General features: G+C 41.6%; 1 protein-coding gene across 4 annotated transcripts in view; it reads right to left on the bottom strand.

Moving 5' to 3' along the window:
• USP18 (ubiquitin specific peptidase 18) overlaps positions 1-21,883 on the bottom strand; it is a 69,029-nt gene that overhangs the window by 33,928 nt on the left and 13,218 nt on the right. Inside the window, exon 1 of one of the 4 annotated variants that reach the window (XM_056517928.1) lies at positions 18,210-18,330. The exons of the other annotated variants lie outside the window; for them this stretch is intronic. Within the exon in view, the coding sequence (XP_056373903.1) occupies positions 18,210-18,222 (13 nt within the window). The 5' untranslated portion in view covers positions 18,223-18,330. Of the gene's footprint in view, positions 1-18,209; positions 18,331-21,883 lie in introns of those variants that run through there. 4 annotated transcript variants of the gene reach the window in all.

The raw sequence follows: 21,883 nt of genomic DNA, 5'->3' as shown, positions 1-21,883 counted from the left end.
TATATACAAGAATATAACTACTATAATACTGCTCCTATATACAAGAATATAACTACTATAATACTGCTCCTATATACAATAATATAACTACTATAATACTGCTCCTATATACAATAATATAACTACTATAATACTGCTCCTATATACAAGAATATAACTACTATAATACTGCTCCTATATACAAGAATATAACTACTATAATACTGTCTCCTATATACAAGAATATAACTACTATAATACTGTCTCCTATATACAAGAATATATCTACTATAATACTGCTCCTATATACAAGAATATAACTACTATAATACTGCTTCCTATATACAAGAATATAACTACTATAATACTGCTCCCTATATACAAGAATATAACTACTATAATACAGTATCCTATATACAAGAATATAACTACTATAATACTGCTCCTATATACAAGAATATAACTGCTATAATACTGCTCCTATATACAAGAATATAACTACTATAATACTGCTTCCTATATACAAGAATATAACTACTATAATACTGCTCCCTATATACAAGAATATAACTACTATAATACCGCTCCTATATACAAGAATATAACTACTATAATACTGCTCCTATATACAAGAATATAACTACTATAATACTGCTCCTATGTACAGGAATATAACTACTATAATACTGCTCCTATATACAAGAATATAACTACTATAATACTGCCCCCTATATACAAGAATATAACTACTATAATACTGCTCCTATATACAAGAATATAACTACTATAATACTGCTCCTATATACAAGAATATATCTACTATAATACTGCTCCTATATACAAGAATATAACTACTATAATACTGCTCCTATATACAAGAATTTAACTACTTTCCATTTCGTCTTCAGGCAGCACAGAAGGGGTTAATAGCTCCTTTCAATTTATCCCAGGACCGCCCACCTAGCAAAAAATTAAGAGAATTAACAATCCTCAGGCCAAGCCCGGCTATAACATCCATCAGAACCTCATCCACTTGTGTTTTTTTTCTGTCCTTCAGTTCTGGACAGGTGTCAGGTGTATATACCTGCTATTACTGGACAGGTGTATATACCTGCTATTACTGGACAGGTGTCAGGTGTATATACCTGCTATTACTGGACAGGTGTATATACCTGCTATTACTGGACAGGTGTAAGGTGTATATACCTGCTATTACTGGACAGGTGTGAGATGTATATACCTGCTATTACTGGACAGGTGTAAGGTGTATATACCTGCTATTACTGGACAGGTGTCAGGTGTATATACCTGCTATTACTGGACAGGTGTCAGGTGTATATACCTGCTATTACTGGACAGGTGTAAGGTGTCTATACCTGCTATTACTGGACAGGTGTCAGGTGTATATACCTGCTATTACTGGACAGGTGTCAGGTGTATATACCTGCTATTACTGGACAGGTGTCAGGTGTATATACCTGCTATTACTGGACAGGTGTCAGGTGTATATACCTGCTATTACTGGACAGGTGTCAGGTGTATATACCTGCTATTACTGGACAGGTGTCAGGTGTATATACCTGCTATTACTGGACAGGTGTAAGGTGTATATACCTGCTATTACTGGACAGGTGTCAGGTGTATATACCTGCTATTACTGGACAGGTGTAAGGTGTATATACCTGCTATTACTGGACAGGTGTCAGGTGTATATACCTGCTATTACTGGACAGGTGTCAGGTGTATATACCTGCTATTACTGGACAGGTGTAAGGTGTATATACCTGCTATTACTGGACAGGTGTCAGGTGTATATACCTGCTATTACTGGACAGGTGTAAGGTGTATATACCTTCCAAGCCCACCAACTAATATCTGTTTTTTCCTTCCTATTTCTCTTAGATGGGGCCACTGGGAAGCCCTGGCCCCCTGAGCGCAGTCTCGGTAAACCTGTGGGGTCGCCAGACTTGGGGGTACTGGCTCGTGGGACCCCTCTGCATGGCTGAGCAAGTCTGGCCTTAAATGCAGTTAAATTCGGCCGCTGCAGGGTTACTATCCCCCCCCCCCCTCGTTTGCTGGTGCTGGGTGAGCCTGGCTAGGCCGTCCCCCTGGAGAGCTGACCTGTTTACAGTGCAGCATAGGATCCCCTGCGGTCCTGGGGCTCCCGGTGATTGATTTCACTTGCTAGCGCGTCCATGCACTGTGGCAGCGCGGTGCTGCGGCGGGGAGCTCCGGTGGAGGCGGCCATTAGATTCCGGTGTGGAGATGCGTCATTCGGCCGCCGGTGCAGGATGGGAGTTCCAGGGGAAGTCCTACATCAGAGCGCCGATCATGGCGCCTGCAGTGCTGGGCAGCCGGATGGCGCGTTCTATAAGGTATGTGGGGGCACATTGCGTATGCTGGGGTTACTTCTGGAGGGCTGTCTGCCGGCTGGTATCTGTATTAATGTATATGGAGGCCATAATATGCATAGTCAATCTTTGTTTGGTGTTTTACATATACTAGGCTATTGCTGTGTTGTATATTGCTGGTCTGTTGTTATGTGTATATACTAGGCTATTGCTGTGTTGTATATTGCTGGTCTGTTATGTGCATATACTAGGCTATTGCTGTGTTGTATATTGCTGGTCTGTTATGTGTATATACTAGGCTATTGCAGTGTTGTATATTGCTGGTCTGTTATGTGCATATACTAGGCTATTGTAGTGTTGTATATTGCTGGTCTGTTATGTGTATATACTAGGCTATTGCTGTGTTGTATATTGCTGGTCTGTTATGTGTATATACTAGGCTATTGCAGTGTTGTATATTGCTGGTCTGTTATGTGTATATACTAGGCTATTGCAGTGTTGTATATTGCTGGTCTGTTATGTGTATATACTAGGCTATTGCTGTGTTGTATATTGCTGGTCTGTTATGTGCATATACTAGGCTATTGCAGTGTTGTATATTGCTGGTCTGTTATATGCATATACTAGGCTATTGCAGTGTTGTATATTGCTGGTCTGTTATGTGCATATACTAGGCTATTGCAGTGTTGTATATTGCTGGTCTGTTGTTATGTGCATATACTAGGCTATTGCAGTGTTGTATATTGCTGCTCTGTTATGTGCATATACTAGGCTATTGCAGTGTTGTATATTGCTGGTCTGTTATGTGCATATACTAGGCTATTGCAGTGTTGTATATTGCTAGTCTGTTATGTGTATATACTAGGCTATTGCAGTGTTGTATATTGCTGGTTTGTTATGTGCATATACTAGGCTATTGCAGTGTTGTATATTGCTGGTCTGTTGTTATGTGTGTATATACTAGGCTATTGCTGTGTTGTATATTGCTGGTCTGTTGTTATGTGTGTATATACTAGGCTATTGCTGTGTTGTATATTGCTGGTCTGTTATGTGCATATACTAGGCTATTGCAGTGTTGTATATTGCTGGTCTGTTATGTGCATATACTAGGCTATTACTGTGTTGTATATTGCTGGTCTGTTGTTATGTGCATATACTAGGCTATTGCTGTGTTGTATATTGCTGGTCTGTTGTTATGTGCATATACTAGGCTATTGCTGTGTTGTATATTGCTGGTCTGTTATGTGCATATACTAGGCTATTGCTGTGTTGTATATTGCTGGTCTGTTATGTGTATATACTAGGCTATTGCAGTGTTGTATATTGCTGGTCTGTTATGTGTATATACTAGGCTATTGCAGTGTTGTATATTGCTGGTCTGTTATGTGCATATACTAGGCTATTGCAGTGTTGTATATTGCTGGTCTGTTATGTGTATATACTAGGCTATTACTGTGTTGTATATTGCTGGTCTGTTATGTGTATATATTAGGCTATTGCTGTGTTGTATATTGCTGGTCTGTTATGTGTATATACTAGGCTATTGCAGTGTTGTATATTGCTGGTCTGTTATGTGCATATACTAGGCTATTGCAGTGTTGTATATTGCTGGTCTGTTATGTGCATATACTAGGCTATTGCAGTGTTGTATATTGCTGGTCTGTTATGTGTATATACTAGGCTATTGTAGTGTTGTATATTGCTGGTCTGTTATGTGCATATACTAGGCTATTGCAGTGTTGTATATTGCTGGTCTGTTATGTGCATATACTAGGCTATTGCTGTGTTGTATATTGCTGGTCTGTTATGTGCATATACTAGGCTATTGCAGTGTTGTATATTGCTGGTCTGTTATGTGCATATACTAGGCTATTGCTGTGTTGTATATTGCTGGTCTGTTGCTATGTGCATATACTAGGCTATTGCAGTGTTGTATATTGCTGGTCTGTTATGTGCATATACTAGGCTATTGCTGTGTTGTATATTGCTGGTCTGTTATGTGCATATACTAGGCTATTGCAGTGTTGTATATTGCTGGTCTGTTGCTATGTGCATATACTAGGCTATTGCTGTGTTGTATATTGCTGGTCTGTTGCTATGTGCATATACTAGGCTATTACTGTGTTGTATATTGCTGGTCTGTTATGTGCATATACTAGGCTATTGCAGTGTTGTATATTGCTGGTCTGTTATGTGCATATACTAGGCTATTACTGTGTTGTATATTGCTGGTCTGTTGCTATGTGCATATACTAGGCTATTACTGTGTTGTATATTGCTGGTCTGTTATGTGCATATACTAGGCTATTACTGTGTTGTATATTGCTGGTCTGTTGTTATGTGCATATACTAGGCTATTGCAGTGTTGTATATTGCTGGTCTGTTATGTGTATATACTAGGCTATTGCTGTGTTGTATATTGCTGGTCTGTTATGTGTATATACTAGGCTATTGCTGTGTTGTATATTGCTGGTCTGTTATGTGCATATACTAGGCTATTGCTGTGTTGTATATTGCTGGTCTGTTATGTGTATATACTAGGCTATTACTGTGTTGTATATTGCTGGTCTGTTATGTGCATATACTAGGCTATTACTGTGTTGTATATTGCTGGTCTGTTGTTATGTGCATATACTAGGCTATTGCAGTGTTGTATATTGCTGGTCTGTTATGTGCATATACTAGGCTATTGCAGTGTTGTATATTGCTGGTCTGTTATGTGTATATACTAGGCTATTGCAGTGTTGTATATTGCTGGTCTGTTATGTGTATATACTAGGCTATTGCAGTGTTGTATATTGCTGGTCTGTTGCTATGTGTATATACTAGGCTATTGCAGTGTTGTATATTGCTGGTCTGTTATGTGCATATACTAGGCTATTGCTGTGTTGTATATTGCTGGTCTGTTATGTGCATATACTAGGCTATTGCAGTGTTGTATATTGCTGGTCTGTTATGTGTATATACTAGGCTATTGCAGTGTTGTATATTGCTGGTCTGTTATGTGCATATACTAGGCTATTGCTGTGTTGTATATTGCTGGTCTGTTATGTGTATATACTAGGCTATTGCAGTGTTGTATATTGCTGGTCTGTTATGTGCATATACTAGGCTATTGCTGTGTTGTATATTGCTGGTCTGTTATGTGCATATACTAGGCTATTGCTGTGTTGTATATTGCTGGTCTGTTATGTGTATATACTAGGCTATTGCTGTGTTGTATATTGCTGGTCTGTTATGTGCATATACTAGGCTATTGCTGTGTTGTATATTGCTGGTCTGTTATGTGTATATACTAGGCTATTACTGTGTTGTATATTGCTGGTCTGTTATGTGCATATACTAGGCTATTGCTGTGTTGTATATTGCTGGTCTGTTGTTATGTGCATATACTAGGCTATTGCTGTGTTGTATATTGCTGGTCTGTTATGTGCATATACTAGGCTATTGCAGTGTTGTATATTGCTGGTCTGTTATGTGCATATACTAGGCTATTGCAGTGTTGTATATTGCTGGTCTGTTATGTGTATATACTAGGCTATTGCAGTGTTGTATATTGCTGGTCTGTTATGTGTATATACTAGGCTATTGCAGTGTTGTATATTGCTGGTCTGTTGCTATGTGTATATACTAGGCTATTGCAGTGTTGTATATTGCTGGTCTGTTATGTGCATATACTAGGCTATTGCTGTGTTGTATATTGCTGGTCTGTTATGTGCATATACTAGGCTATTGCAGTGTTGTATATTGCTGGTCTGTTATGTGTATATACTAGGCTATTGCAGTGTTGTATATTGCTGGTCTGTTGCTATGTGTATATACTAGGCTATTGCTGTGTTGTATATTGCTGGTCTGTTGTTATGTGCATATACTAGGCTATTGCAGTGTTGTATATTGCTGGTCTGTTATGTGTATATACTAGGCTATTGCTGTGTTGTATATTGCTGGTCTGTTGCTATGTGCATATACTAGGCTATTGCAGTGTTGTATATTGCTGGTCTGTTATGTGTATATACTAGGCTATTGCAGTGTTGTATATTGCTGGTCTGTTATGTGCATATACTAGGCTATTGCAGTGTTGTATATTGCTGGTCTGTTATGTGTATATACTAGGCTATTGCAGTGTTGTATATTGCTGGTCTGTTATGTGTATATACTAGGCTATTGCAGTGTTGTATATTGCTGGTCTGTTATGTGTATATACTAGGCTATTGCAGTGTTGTATATTGCTAGTCTCCCTATCTTAGGCTGGGTTCACACTACGTTTTCCCCCATACGGGAGCGCATACGGCAGGGGGGAGCTAAAACCTCGCGCTCCCGTATGCCTTCGTATGTGCTCCCGTATGTAATTCATTTCAATAAGCCGGCCGGAGTGAAACGTTAGGTCCGGTCGGCTCATTTTTGCGCCGTATGCGCTTTTACAACCGGACCTAAAACTGTGGTCAACCACGGTTTTAGGTCCGGTTGTAAAAGCGCATACGGCGCAAAAATGAGCCGACCGGACCGAACGTTTCACTCCGGCCGGCTTATTGAAATGAATTACATACGGGAGCGCATACGAAGGCATACGGGAGCGCGAGGTTTTAGCTCCCCCCTGCCGTATGCGCTCCCGTATGGGAGAAAACGTAGTGTGAACCCAGCCTTATGCTGTTTCTCTCCAGGTAATAGCTGCTGGCAGACAGAGGGATTGTCAGCTGTGCGGGCTGTGTAATTAGGCTCAGCCTCCCCCAGCAGCAGTGTGCAGTCTCTCTCACTGTAATACTCTATGGCAGGATAAGTGTGTGACGCTGTACGCTCACGGTAACACTTAGTATATACTATGTATATTATGATGATGGTTCTCACTATTTATACAGTGTACGTGGTGATGATGATTACTCCCCATATCACTCATATTGTAACTCCCTGCCATGTTATTGCTGGTATAGTGTGTAATGCTGCGCGCACTAATACACTATCATGCAGTATTTCTGTGCGGTCACATGAGATTATGTGTATTGGTGACTATGCGGGTTATGTCTTCAGCTTATACTGTCTGTACGGATCACAGATGTCCAGCTACTCCCTGGTTGAGCCGGCTGAGAGTGTGTGTGTAGATAGATATTAGATAGATAGATAGACTAGAAATTATATATGTATATGAGCTGCTCCCGGGTACGAGTGGGCCCCGGAGGAGCCTGTAAGTAAGTGATGCTGTATACTCACCGTATACTGTATACTGATATATATTCCTGTCAGTAAGTGATGCTGTATGCTCACATTATACTGTATACTGATATATAATCCTGTCAGTAAGAGATGCTGTATGATCACATTATACTGTATACTGATATATAATCCTGTCAGTAAGTGATGCTGTATACTGATATATAATCCTGTCAGTAGTGATGCTGTATGCTCACATTATACAGTATACTGATATATAATCCTGTCAGTAAGTGATGCTGTATGATCACATTATACTGTATACTGATATATAATCCTGTCAGTAAGTGATGCTGTATACTCACATTATGCTGTATACTGATATATAATTCTGTCAGTAAGTGATGCTGTATGATCACATTATACTGTATACTGATATATAATCCTGTCAGTAAGTGATGCTGTATACTCACATTATACTGTATACTGATATATAATCCTGTCAGTAAGTGATGCTGTATACTCACATAATGCTGTATATTGATATATACAATCCTGTCAGTAAGTGATGCTGTATGATCACATTATACTGTATACTGATATATAATCCTGTCAGTAAGTGATGCTGTATACTCACATTATACTGTATACTGATACATAATCCTGTCAGTAAGTGATGCTGTATACTCACATTATACTGTATACTGATATATAATCCTGTCAGTAGTGATGCTGTATGCTCACATTATGCTGTATACTGATATATAATCCTGTCAGTAAGTGATGCTGTATGCTCACATTATACTGTATACTGATATATAATCCTCTCAGTAGTGATGCTGTATACTCACATTATACTGTATACTGATATATATTCCTGTCAGTAAGTGATGTTGTATACTGATATATAATCCTGTCAGTAAGTGATGCTGTATGATCACATTATACTGTATACTGATATACAATCCTGTCAGTAAGTGATGCTGTATACTGATATATACTCCTGTCAGTAGTGATGCCTTATGCTCACATTATACTGTATACTGATATACAATCCTGTCAGTAAGTGATGCTGTATACTGATATATATAATCCTGTCAGTAAGTGATGCTGTATGCTCACATTATACTGTATACTGATATATAATCCTGTCAGTAGTGATGCTGTATGATCACATTATACTGTGTACTGATATATAATCCTGTCAGTAGTGATGCTGTATGCTCACATTATACTGTATACTGATATATAATCCTGTCAGTAAGTGATGCCGTATACTGATGTTTTCTATATATTCCTGTCAGTAGTGAGGCCCTGCTCACTGTATACTGATGTTTTCTATATATTCCTGTCAGTAGTGAGGCTCTGCTCACTGTATACTGATGTTTTCTATATATTCCTGTCAGTAGTGAGGCCCTGCTCACTATATACTGATGTTTTCTATATATTCCTGTCAGTAGTGAGGCCCTGCTCACTATATACTGATGTTTTCTATATATTCCTGTCAGTAGTGAGGCCCTGCTCACTGTATACTGATGTTTTCTATATATTCCTGTCAGTAGTGAGGCTCTGCTCACTGTATACTGATGTTTTCTATATATTCCTGTCAGTAGTGAGGCCCTGCTCCCTGTATACTGATGTTTTCTATATATTCCTGTCAGTAGTGAGGCCCTGCTCACTATATACTGATGTTTTCTATATATTCCTGTCAGTAGTGAGGCCCTGCTCACTATATACTGATGTTTTCTATATATTCCTGTCAGTAGTGAGGCCCTGCTCACTATATACTGATGTTTTCTATATATTCCTGTCAGTAGTGAGGCTCTGCTCACTATATACTGATGTTTTCTATATTATATTCCTGTCAGTAGTGAGGCTCTGCTCACTATATACTGATGTTTTCTATATATTCCTGTCAGTAGTGAGGCTCTGCTCACTGTATACTGATGTTTTCTATATATTCCTGTCAGTAGTGAGGCCCTGCTCACTGTATACTGATGTTTTCTATATTATATTCCTGTCAGTAGTGAGGCTCTGCTCACTATATACTGATGTTTTCTATATATTCCTGTCAGTAGTGAGGCCCCGCTCACTATATACTGATGTTTTCTATATGTTCCTGTCAGTAGTGAGGCCCTGCTCCCTGTATACTGATGTTTTCTATATATTCCTGTCAGTAGTGAGGCTCTGCTCACTGTATACTGATGTTTTCTATATATTCCTGTCAGTAATGAGGCCCTGCTCACTATATACTGATGTTTTCTATATATTCCTGTCAGTAGTGAGGCCCTGCTCACTATATACTGATGTTTTCTATATATTCCTGTCAGTAGTGAAGCCCTGCTCACTATATACTGATGTTTTCTATATATTCCTGTCAGTAGTGAGGCCCTGCTCACTGTATACTGATGTTTTCTATATATTCCTGTCAGTAGTGAGGCCCTGCTCACTATATACTGATGTTTTCTATATATTCCTGTCAGTAGTGAGGCCCTGCTCACTGTATACTGATGTTTTCTATATATTCCTGTCAGTAGTGAGGCCCTGCTCACTATATACTGATGTTTTCTATATATTCCTGTCAGTAGTGAGGCCCTGCTCACTATATACTGATGTTTTCTATATATTCCTGTCAGTAGTGAGGCCCTGCTCACTATATACTGATGTTTTCTATATATTCCTGTCAGTAGTGAGGCTCTGCTCACTATATACTGATGTTTTCTATATATTCCTGTCAGTAGTGAGGCTCTGCTCACTATATACTGATGTTTTCTATATATTCCTGTCAGTAGTGAGGCTCTGCTCACTATATACTGATGTTTTCTATATATTCCTGTCAGTAGTGAGGCCCTGCTCACTGTATACTGATGTTTTCTATATATTCCTGTCAGTAGTGAGGTCCTGCTCACTGTATACTGATGTTTTCTATATATTCCTGTCAGTAGTGAGGCCCTGCTCACTATATACTGATGTTTTCTATATAGTCCTGTCAGTAGTGAGGCCCTGCTCCCTGTATACTGATGTTTTCTATATATTCCTGTCAGTAGTGAGGCCCTGCTCCCTGTATACTGATGTTTTCTATATACTCCTGTCAGTAGTGAGGCTCTGCTCACTATATACTGATGTTTTCTATATAGTCCTGTCAGTAGTGAGGCCCTGCTCACTATATACTGATGTTTTCTATACATTTCTATATACTCCTGTCAGTAGTGAGGCTCTGCTCACTATATACTGATGTTTTCTATATATTCCTATCAGTAGAGAGGCTCTGCTCACTATATACTGATGTTTTTCATGTACAAGGCTTTGCTGACATTTTTTCTCTTGAGTAGACACAAGAGTGGCCAAAGCCAGACAGGTACATGAGATGGACTCCGGGCTCAAGTCAGAGTCCAAACATTGGGAGAATCCAGGTAAGACCGACTCTGCTGTTACTTAACTATGTAACGTCACTGGTGTCCTCAGATATCCAGCTCTGCCACCGTGAGTAGTCCGGCTGAGCAGAGACATTGAGGACTAGGTACCTGGAGAAGAATTGTCTCCCAAGTGTCATCACTCAGGTCTGTATCAGACGTCCTATGTGATTTCCCTTTAGATGTGTTTAGAATCTCATCTGAGAATCAGCCCGGTTGTCTGATGGGTCTGCAGTATATGAGGATCCTAGAGTTCCTCCAAGGAAAGGAAGAGCTTGGCCTTTCTACAAGCTGCCAAATGGAAACCATCTTAGGCTGGGTCCACACTACGTTTTGTCCCATACGGGAGCGCATACGGCAGGGGGGAGCTAAAAGCTCGCGCTCCCGTATGTGACCGTATGCGCTCCCGTATGTCATTCATTTCAATGAGCCGACCGGAGTGAAACGTTCGGTCCGGTCGGCTCATTTTTGCGCCGTATGCGCTTTTACAACCGGACCTAAAACCGTGGTTGACCACAGTTTTAGGTCCGGTTGTAAAAGCGCATACGGCGCAAAAATGAGCCGACCGGACCGAACGTTTCACTCCGGTCGGCTCATTGAAATGAATGACATACGGGAGCGCATACGGTAACATACGGGAGCGCGAGCTTTTAGCTCCCCCCTGCCGTATGCGCTCCCGTATGGGACAAAACGTAGTGTGGACCCAGCCTTAGTCCTGCTGCTCTAAAGGGCGAAACTTCTTCTCCAAGAGCCAATGTTCTGCAAAAGGGCTCAGGATAAAGGAACCAGGGAGAAGACTACCTACATGTCTACATGTGCCCATACATCCATCCTCAGCGGAATATCAGAGTGGTCAACTAGTCAGGAAAGGAAGTGCTTCACTATACTGGACCCTGCCGTTAGTATATACTCCCAGGGTGGTAGAGCCATTGTTGTAGTGGCTGTTCTTCATCTTCAGGGGATCCATGTGGTGCCGTACCCGGGCACCTGACTCCGGCTGTTTTTTTCACTCAAGAAGTCACATTCTACAAACAGTCTGAGAGATTTCCAGGAGAAAGTTCAGTCTGTCTGGACAGGAGTCTCCAATATTTTACCTCCCTGCTTGGACTATCAGTCGCACATGCAGGAGTCTCAGATTGTGGCTTTCCAAAAGAAAATCTCCCAATAGATTGTAGCTTTTGACCTACGGATGTGGTCCTGCTCACAATAGATGCCTCTGAATCAGATTAAGGAGCTTACATGTTGGATCTTTGAGTCCAGAGGAGCTGGACACATGAAGAATATCAGATGTCAGCCAACCTGAGGAAGATAGGGCCAGTGAACTTTGCTATTTTGGCTACTCTTTAACCCAGTGCCCAGTATCCTAGCGGTCCCAGCAGGCACTCTGAATATCCAGGTGGATCAGCCTAGCAGAACTATTCTATGTTCAAGCAGAGGTCCCTTACTGAAGTATACCTCTGCAAAATAGTCAGCAGGAGAGGGCTACCATAGAAAACTGGAAGGTTGCTAAATTTGCTTCTCTGAACTGCAGAAAACAACCAGACATCTTGGATACACTGACAGTATCATAGAAAGGCCTCTACACCTATCTATTTCAGCCTCCAGCCTTACGGAAGATCCTGATGGACAAGCCAGGCGTTATCCTGATAGCCCCATACTGGCCAAGACAGGGTTTGTTTTCCCTCCTGTTAGTTAAAGGAAATTTCCTCCCCACAGGGACCTGCTGACACAGAACGGGTCCTTCATCCACAGCAGGAGCGGGTGCCTTTGACTGTGTGGAGCTTGAGAAGGATAGATTCCATATGATGGGCTCATTGGAGGAGGTGATATCTACTTGTCTTTCCAGCCGAAAGAGAATCTTTAAAGGCGCTCTACTCGACACTCTAGAGAATGTTCATGTTCTGGAGGAGGATCGAAAAGAGGTTCCATTTGCAGTTTCTCCAAAATGGATTCGAAAAAAGCCTGTGAGCAAATACACTGAGGCTCCATGTCTCAATAAATTCCTTCACAGATAGCAGATTGGTGGTCATACAGTCATCACTTGATTCTTCACAGCACTAAGGCAGGTCAGACCAGTCGCAGGTCTTCCCCAGACCAGTCGCAGGTCTTCCCCAGACCAGTCGCAGGTCTTCCCCAGACCAGTCGCAGGTCTTCCCCAGACCAGTCGCAGGTCTTCCCCAGACCAGTCGCAGGTCTTCCCCAGACCAGTCGCAGGTCTTCCCCAGACCAGTCGCAGGTCTTCCCCAGACCAGTCGCAGGTCTTCCCCAGACCAGTCGCAGGTCTTCCCCAGACCAGTCGCAGGTCTTCCCCAGACCAGTCGCAGGTCTTCCCCAGACCAGTCGCAGGTCTTCCCCAGGCCAGTCGCAGGTCTTCCCCAGGCCAGTCGCAGGTCTTCCCCAGGCCAGTCGCAGGTCTTCCCCAGGCCAGTCGCAGGTCTTCCCCAGGCCAGTCGCAGGTCTTCCCCAGGCCAGTCGCAGGTCTTCCCCAGGCCAGTCGCAGGTCTTCCCCAGGCCAGTCGCAGGTCTTCCCCAGGCCAGTCGCAGGTCTTCCCCAGGCCAGTCGCAGGTCTTCCCCAGGCCAGTCGCAGGTCTTCCCCAGGCCAGTCGCAGGTCTTCCCCAGGCCAGTCGCAGGTCTTCCCCAGGCCAGTCGCAGGTCTTCCCCAGACCAGTCGCAGGTCTTCCCCAGACCAGTCGCAGGTCTTCCCCAGACCAGTCGCAGGTCTTCCCCCGGTGGTGGTGTCTAAGCCTCTCCCGAGTAAGTCGACCTGAAGTGATTGTCCTACAAGTTCTTTCCTGATTGCGATAACATTCTCACACAGGTTGGGATAAAATACAAGCGCTCTCCTCATGAGATCCCTTTATAAGATTTGTACCAGGGGGAGTCCTCTGAAGGTGTCATCTGAGATGACATCATCAGTGAATTCTCTTGCTGAAGTTCTTACTGGATCCACTGTTGAGGAGGGAGAGTTCTTCACCATCTGGATGGGTCTACAGCACTGACCTGCTACCACAATAGAACCAAGTCAGGGTGGAAGAGAATCTGTTCGTACAGTTGCCGGTGTGGTAAAGGGAAGAAGGGTGTCTAAAGCTACCTTGGTGGAATGGCTTAAGTCTACAATTCTGAACGCCAGTGAGATCACAGGAGTTGAGCCTCCAGATTCCATCATAGCTCAATCTACACTCTAGACAACCAAAGCTTGGGTCCAGCCTCTGGCATGTCGGTGCTCTATGCCGTGTTCAATTAAGTATCCCCCCCCCCCCTTTTGTTGCTATACAGCTCCCTTCTGTGCTGCCTGAAGACGAAATGGAAAGGGAAAATTTGTACTTACCGTAATTTTGCTTTCCATGAGTCTGAAGGGAGCACATACAAACCCTCCCTACTATAGGTCATCTTTTTGCATCCGAACTGAGTCTATTCAATAACACAAGTGGATTAGGTTCTGATGGATGGTTATAGCCAGGCTTGTTAATTCTCTTAATTGTTTGCTAGGTGGGCGGTCCTAGGATGAACTGAAAGGAGCTATTAACCCCTTCTGTGCTGCCTTCAGACTCATGGAAAGCAAAATTATGGTAAGTAAAAATTTTTCCTATAATACTGCTCTTATATACAAGAATATAACTACTATAATACTGCTCCTATATACAAGAATATAACTACTATAATACTGCTCCTATATACAAGAATAGAACTACTACATTACTGTCCCCTGTAGTATACATTCCAGCCATTTTCTTTGAGAGAACCACATTTTATTGCAGCTCATATATACCCACTTATACACCTATCACTCCTAATATACTCACAAATACATTCATCAGCCCTAAAATACTCACATATACACCCATCAGCTCTAATATAGTCACATATACACCCATCAGCTCTAATATACTCACATATACACCCATCACCTCTAATATACTCACATATACACCCATCAGCTCTAATATACTCACATATACACCCATCAGCCCTAATATACTCACATATACACCCATCACCTCTAATATACTCACATATACACCCATCAGCTCTAATATACTCACATATACACCCATCACCTCTAATATACTCACATATACACCCATCAGCCCTAATATACTCACATATACACCCATCAGCCCTAATATACTCACATATACACCCATCAGCCCTAATATACTCACATATACACCCATCAGCCCTAATATACTCACATATACACCCATCACCTCTAATATACTCGCATATACACCCATCACCTCTAATATACTCGCATATACACCCATCACCTCTAATATACTCGCATATACACCCATCACCTCTAATATACTCACATATACACCATCACCTCTAATATACTCACATATACACCCATCACCTCTAATATACTCACATATACACCCATCACCTCTAATATACTCACATATACACCCATCACCTCTAATATACTCACATATACACCCATCACCTCTAATATATTCACATATACACCCATCACCTCTAATATACTCACATATACACCCATCAGCCCTAATATACTCACATATACACCCATCAGCTCTAATATACTCACATATACACCCATCAGCGCTAATATACTCACATATACACCCATCAGCGCTAATATACTCACATATACACCCATCAGCCCTAATATACTCATATACACCCATCAGCCCTAATATACTCACATATACACCCATCAGCCCTAATATACTCACATATACACCCATCAGCCCTAATATACTCACATATACACCCATCAGCCCTAATATACTCACATATACACCCATCAGCCCTAATATACTCACATATACACCCATCAGCCCTAATATACTCACATATACACCCATCAGCCCTAACATACTCACATATACACCCATCAGCCCTAACATACTCACATATACACCCATCAGCCCTAACATACTCACATATACACCCATCAGCCCTAACATACTCACATATACACCCATCAGCCCTAACATACTCACATATACACCCATCAGCCCTAACATACTCACATATACTCCCATCAGCCCTAATATACTCACATATACAACCATCAGCCCTAATATACTCACATATACACCCATCAGCCCTAATATACTCACATATACACCCATCAGCCCTAATATACTCACATATACACCCATCAGCCCTAATATACTCACATATACACCCATCAGCCCTAATATACTCACATATACACCCATCAGCCCTAATATACTCACATATACACCCATCAGCCCTAATATACTCACATATACACCCATCAGCCCTAATATACTCACATATACACCCATCAGCCCTAATATACTCACATATACACCCATCAGCCCTAATATACTCGCATATACACCCATCACCTCTAATATACTCGCATATACACCCATCACCTCTAATATACTCGCATATACACCCATCACCTCTAATATACTCGCATATACACCCATCACCTCTAATATACTCGCATATACACCCATCACCTCTAATATACTCGCATATACACCCATCACCTCTAATATACTCGCATATACACCCATCAGCCCTAATATACTCACATATACACCCATCAGCCCTAATATACTCACATATACACCCATCAGCCCTAACATACTCACATATACACCCATCAGCCCTAACATACTCACATATACACCCATCAGCCCTAACATACTCACATATACACCCATCAGCCCTAACATACTCACATATACACCCATCAGCCCTAACATACTCACATATACACCCATCAGCCCTAACATACTCACATATACACCCATCAGCCCTAACATACTCACATATACACCCATCAGCCCTAACATACTCACATATACACCCATCAGCCCTAACATACTCACATATACACCCATCAGCCCTAACATACTCACATATACACCCATCAGCCCTAACATACTCACATATACACCCATCAGCCCTAACATACTCACATATACACCCATCAGCCCTAACATACTCACATATACACCCATCAGCCCTAACATACTCACATATACACCCATCCCCTCTAATATACTCACATATACACCCATCCCCTCTAATATACTCACATATACACCCATCCCCTCTAATATACTCACATATACACCCATCACCTCTAACATACTCACATATACACCCATCAGCCCTAACATTAAAACCACTTGCATAATACGTGACTTTCTGTACTGCGCAGCTACACCGCCCTATATACAGCCGTATCCTGTGTGATCTCACTATATTACAGGCAACAGGAACATCTATAGCAGCTCTTCTGTGGGATATTTTCTATCTCATCTATCTATCTATCTCATATCTATCTATCTCTTATCACTTGTATATATTTCTCTTGTGTGTGTGTGTATGTGTGTGTATGTATGTGTGTGTATATATATATATATATATATATATATATATATATATATATATGTATATGTGTGTATATATGTGTGTATATGTGTGTATGTATATATATATATGTATATGTGTGTATATATATATATATATATATATATATATATATATGTATATATATATAAAATATTAAAACCTCTTTGAGAAGACCACCTAAAATCTCTAATCTCTATCTCTAATCTCTATACATACATACACACACACATTTATCGGCGTATAACACGCATATTTTAGACTAAATTTTTTAGCTTAAAGTCGATTTGCATGTTATACGCCGACAGACTGTCCTCGGGTTGCATGTCCCGCCGATGCCTGATTCCATCCTGGTGACCGTGCTCTTTACGGTCCTGCAGCCGCCTTATCTTTCACTATGCGTCGCGCTCTGACTGACGAGTGATGTTGCGTTGAGGTTGTCACTTGTGCGCGGCGCACAGTGACAGATAAGGAGGCTGCAGGACCATAAAGAGCGCGGTCACCAGGATGGAATCGGGCATCGGCGGGACACGCAACCCGAGGACGGTGACAGTGACATGTAACTATAAAAACGGGGATAGGGGACAGAATCAGCTGGCGGCGGCGGCAGGACTCTGGCCCCACAGAAGCCGCCTCAGTTCAATGATTTAAAGTGCCCGCTTTAAATCATTGAACTAAAGTGTCTTCTGCGGGGCCACAAACTGTTTGTTTTATTGAGGTATATCCACTCGCACACGCACCCTCATTTTAACAAGGATATTTGGGTAAAAAAAAACTTTTTTACACAAATTTCCTTGGAAAAATGAGGGTGCGTGTTATAGGCCGGTGCGTGGTATACCCCGATAAATACGGTGTACACACAACACACAACACACACACGTGCGATTGGTTAGAAAGTGTGTTGCTACCCTGACCAAAACACACTCCCCCATACACCTGGTCCCAATACATACCTTCTCTGCACATAGACACGCCAGGTAACTGACGTAGCAAGTAGTGATAGGTAGAACCAGAAAGGAAGGAAGGAGGGTGGAGTGGGAATGACGTCCTATTTAAGGAAAGTACAACGGCGGCATTTGGTGCTGACCGCCATCAGTGTCGGACATCAAACAACCTGGCTCTGTACTTCTGATAAAAGAAAATGGCCTAACATGGTTCCTGAAGACCTGGCAAAAGAAACGCGTCGAAACCTGACAATGTGAACTGCATCCTTGATATACACCAGGTTTTTCTTTTGATCTACACTTTTTTCAATTGACCTTTCAAGATATATAAGGCAAATGCATGTATATAAAGTGTAAATGGATTCCTGTGAGAAAGGAATAATAATACGAAGTGAATAACAACTACGGAACACTTGTATTAAGTATACCAAATATGCCAATGGAAAACAAAAAGAAATAAGTGCATATTTAAATATACTAGCATGATAAAGGTCTTAAATTGCTGACACCCGCATTATAGACTGTGCATAGCAAATATAACTACAACTAATGATCACCAACGCTTGAGCCTCACATATTTCGCATAATTATAAATTCACTATATAAGTACCAATACTTAATCTGGATAATATCCCAACGTCTGCACGTGGCTCTACATGCACCTAACAATATGTGTGATCATAAAATAATGTGAATAGAGTCTTTACGTACTCAGAGGTTTATATGGAATCACCCAGTCACACCGGAATATATATATATATATATATATATATATATATATATATATATATATGTGTATGTATATATATATGTGTGTGTGTGTGTGTGTGTGTGTGTGTGTGTGTGTATATATGTGTGTGTGTGTGTGTGTGTGTGTGTGTGTGTGTGTATATATGTGTGTGTGTGTGTGTGTGTGTGTGTGTGTGTGTGTGTGCGTGCGTGTGTGTATGTGTGTATATATATATATATATATATATATATATATATATATATATATATATATATATATATTTTACAGCTGCGGATACACGAGTAACAAAAATGCTACAAACTGTATGAATAACAGTATCCATGTGGTGGTTGATATGTTCACATACATACTAATACCGTATATACTCGAGTATAAGCCGACCCGAATATAAGCCGAGGCCCCTAATTTCACCCCAAAAACCCAGGAAAAGTTATTGACTCGACTATAAGCCTAGGGTGGGAAATACATCATCCCTCCATGTCATCATCCAGACCCCCGTCATTAGCACCCCCCATCATCATCACCCCATCATCATCACCCTGGACAGCCCGGAATGACTAACCCTCCCCACTTGGACGGTCCCTGCCGCATAGATGGCCCGGACCAGCTCACCCTTCCTTCCCACCGAGGGGAGGTGAGTAGAAAACTAAAGTGGGGTCTGGATGATGACGAAGGCCGCAGTGGTCTTCAACCTGCGGACCTCCAGATGTTTCAAAACTACAACTCCCAGCCTGCCCGGACAGCCGATGGCTGTCCAGGCATGCTGGGAGTTGTAGTTTTGCAACATCTGGAGGTACTCAGGTTGAAGACCACTGAGAAGGGATTGACAGGCGGAGAGTTCACTCGAGTATAAGCCCAGGGAGCGTTTTCAGCACGAAAAATCGTGCTGGAAAGCTCGGCTTATACTCGAGTATATACGGTAATACACTCACTATAAGTGATGGTGAAGAGTCGAGGCATATAAATTATGCTTCGAATATTCACTACAAAGAGCTCTTCAGTGCAGCGAGTGTGTGTATATGTATGTATGTATATATATATATATATATATATATATATATATATATATATATATATACACAATCACAATATGACATCAATGAACAGATCACTGTATGAATGAGGTGCTGTGGTGACTGTGAACGTCTCAATAAGAGAAAATAATTTGACACACGAATACAATAATGTGAACATAGAGCTAAAATCTAATAACGCAGAGTGGATATCAGAGCTATAAAAACAATAAGGTACAAAAATAAATGCGAGGACAAATAACTATGTCCGTATATGTTTACATGTGAATTAAAGCAACTACAATCACTCAGAGAGTGTTATACGTGGAGGACATACGCCCAAGCCGGCGATTTAACCATTGCGATTTACTGAAGAACTCCAATCAGAGTATTAATAATATATCGCAACCGGCAGCAGTGTGAATAAGCACATACATAGGGTGTTGGATATATAACCGGCAGCAGTGTGAATAAGCACATACATAGGGTGTTGGACATATAACCGGCAGCAGTGTGAATAAGCGCATACATAGGGTGTTGGATATATAACCGGCAGCAGTGTGAATAAGCACATACATAGGGTGTTGGATATATAACCGGCAGCAGTGTGAATAAGCGCATACATAGGGTGTTGGATATATAACCGGCAGCAGTGTGAATAAGCACATACATAGGGTGTTGGATATATAACCGGCAGCAGTGTGAATAAGCGCATACATAGGGTGTTGGATATATAACCGGCAGCAGTGTGAATAAGCACATACATAGGGTGTTGGACATATAACCGGCAGCAGTGTGAATAAGCACATACATAGGGTGTTGGATATATAACCGGCAGCAGTGTGAATAAGCACATACATAGGGTGTTGGATATATAACCGGCAGCAGTGTGAATAAGCGCATACATAGGGTGTTGGATATATAACCGGCAGCAGTGTGAATAAGCGCATACATAGGGTGTTGGATATATAACCGGCAGCAGTGTGAATAAGCGCATACATAGGGTGTTGGACATACAACCGGCAGCAGTGTGAATAAGCACATACATAGGGTGTTGGATATATAACCGGCAGCAGTGTGAATAAGCGCATACATAGGGTGTTGGATATATAACCGGCAGCAGTGTGAATAAGCGCATACATAGGGTGTTGGACATATAACCGGCAGCAGTGTGAATAAGCGCATACATAGGGTGTTGGATATATAACCGGCAGCAGTGTGAATAAGCGCATACATAGGGTGTTGGATATATAACCGGCAGCAGTGTGAATAAGCACATACATAGGGTGTTGGATATATAACCGGCAGCAGTGTGAATAAGCACATACATAGGGTGTTGGACATATAACCGGCAGCAGTGTGAATAAGCACATACATAGGGTGTTGGATATATAACCGGCAGCAGTGTGAATAAGCACATACATAGGGTGTTGGATATATAACCGGCAGCAGTGTGAATAAGCGCATACATAGGGTGTTGGATATATAACCGGCAGCAGTGTGAATAAGCGCATACATAGGGTGTTGGATATATAACCGGCAGCAGTGTGAATAAGCGCATACATAGGGTGTTGGACATACAACCGGCAGCAGTGTGAATAAGCACATACATAGGGTGTTGGATATATAACCGGCAGCAGTGTGAATAAGCGCATACATAGGGTGTTGGATATATAACCGGCAGCAGTGTGAATAAGCGCATACATAGGGTGTTGGACATATAACCGGCAGCAGTGTGAATAAGCGCATACATAGGGTGTTGGATATATAACCGGCAGCAGTGTGAATAAGCGCATACATAGGGTGTTGGATATATAACCGGCAGCAGTGTGAATAAGCGCATACATAGGGTGTTGGATATATAACCGGCAGCAGTGTGAATAAGCACATACATAGGGTGTTGGATATATAACCGGCAG

This window comes from Hyla sarda, chromosome 4 (assembly GCF_029499605.1).
Source record: "Hyla sarda isolate aHylSar1 chromosome 4, aHylSar1.hap1, whole genome shotgun sequence".
NCBI classification, from domain to species: Eukaryota; Metazoa; Chordata; class Amphibia; order Anura; family Hylidae; genus Hyla; species Hyla sarda.
The sequence above is the reverse complement of the archived record's forward strand: the minus strand, read 5'-3'. Positions and strand labels throughout refer to the sequence as shown.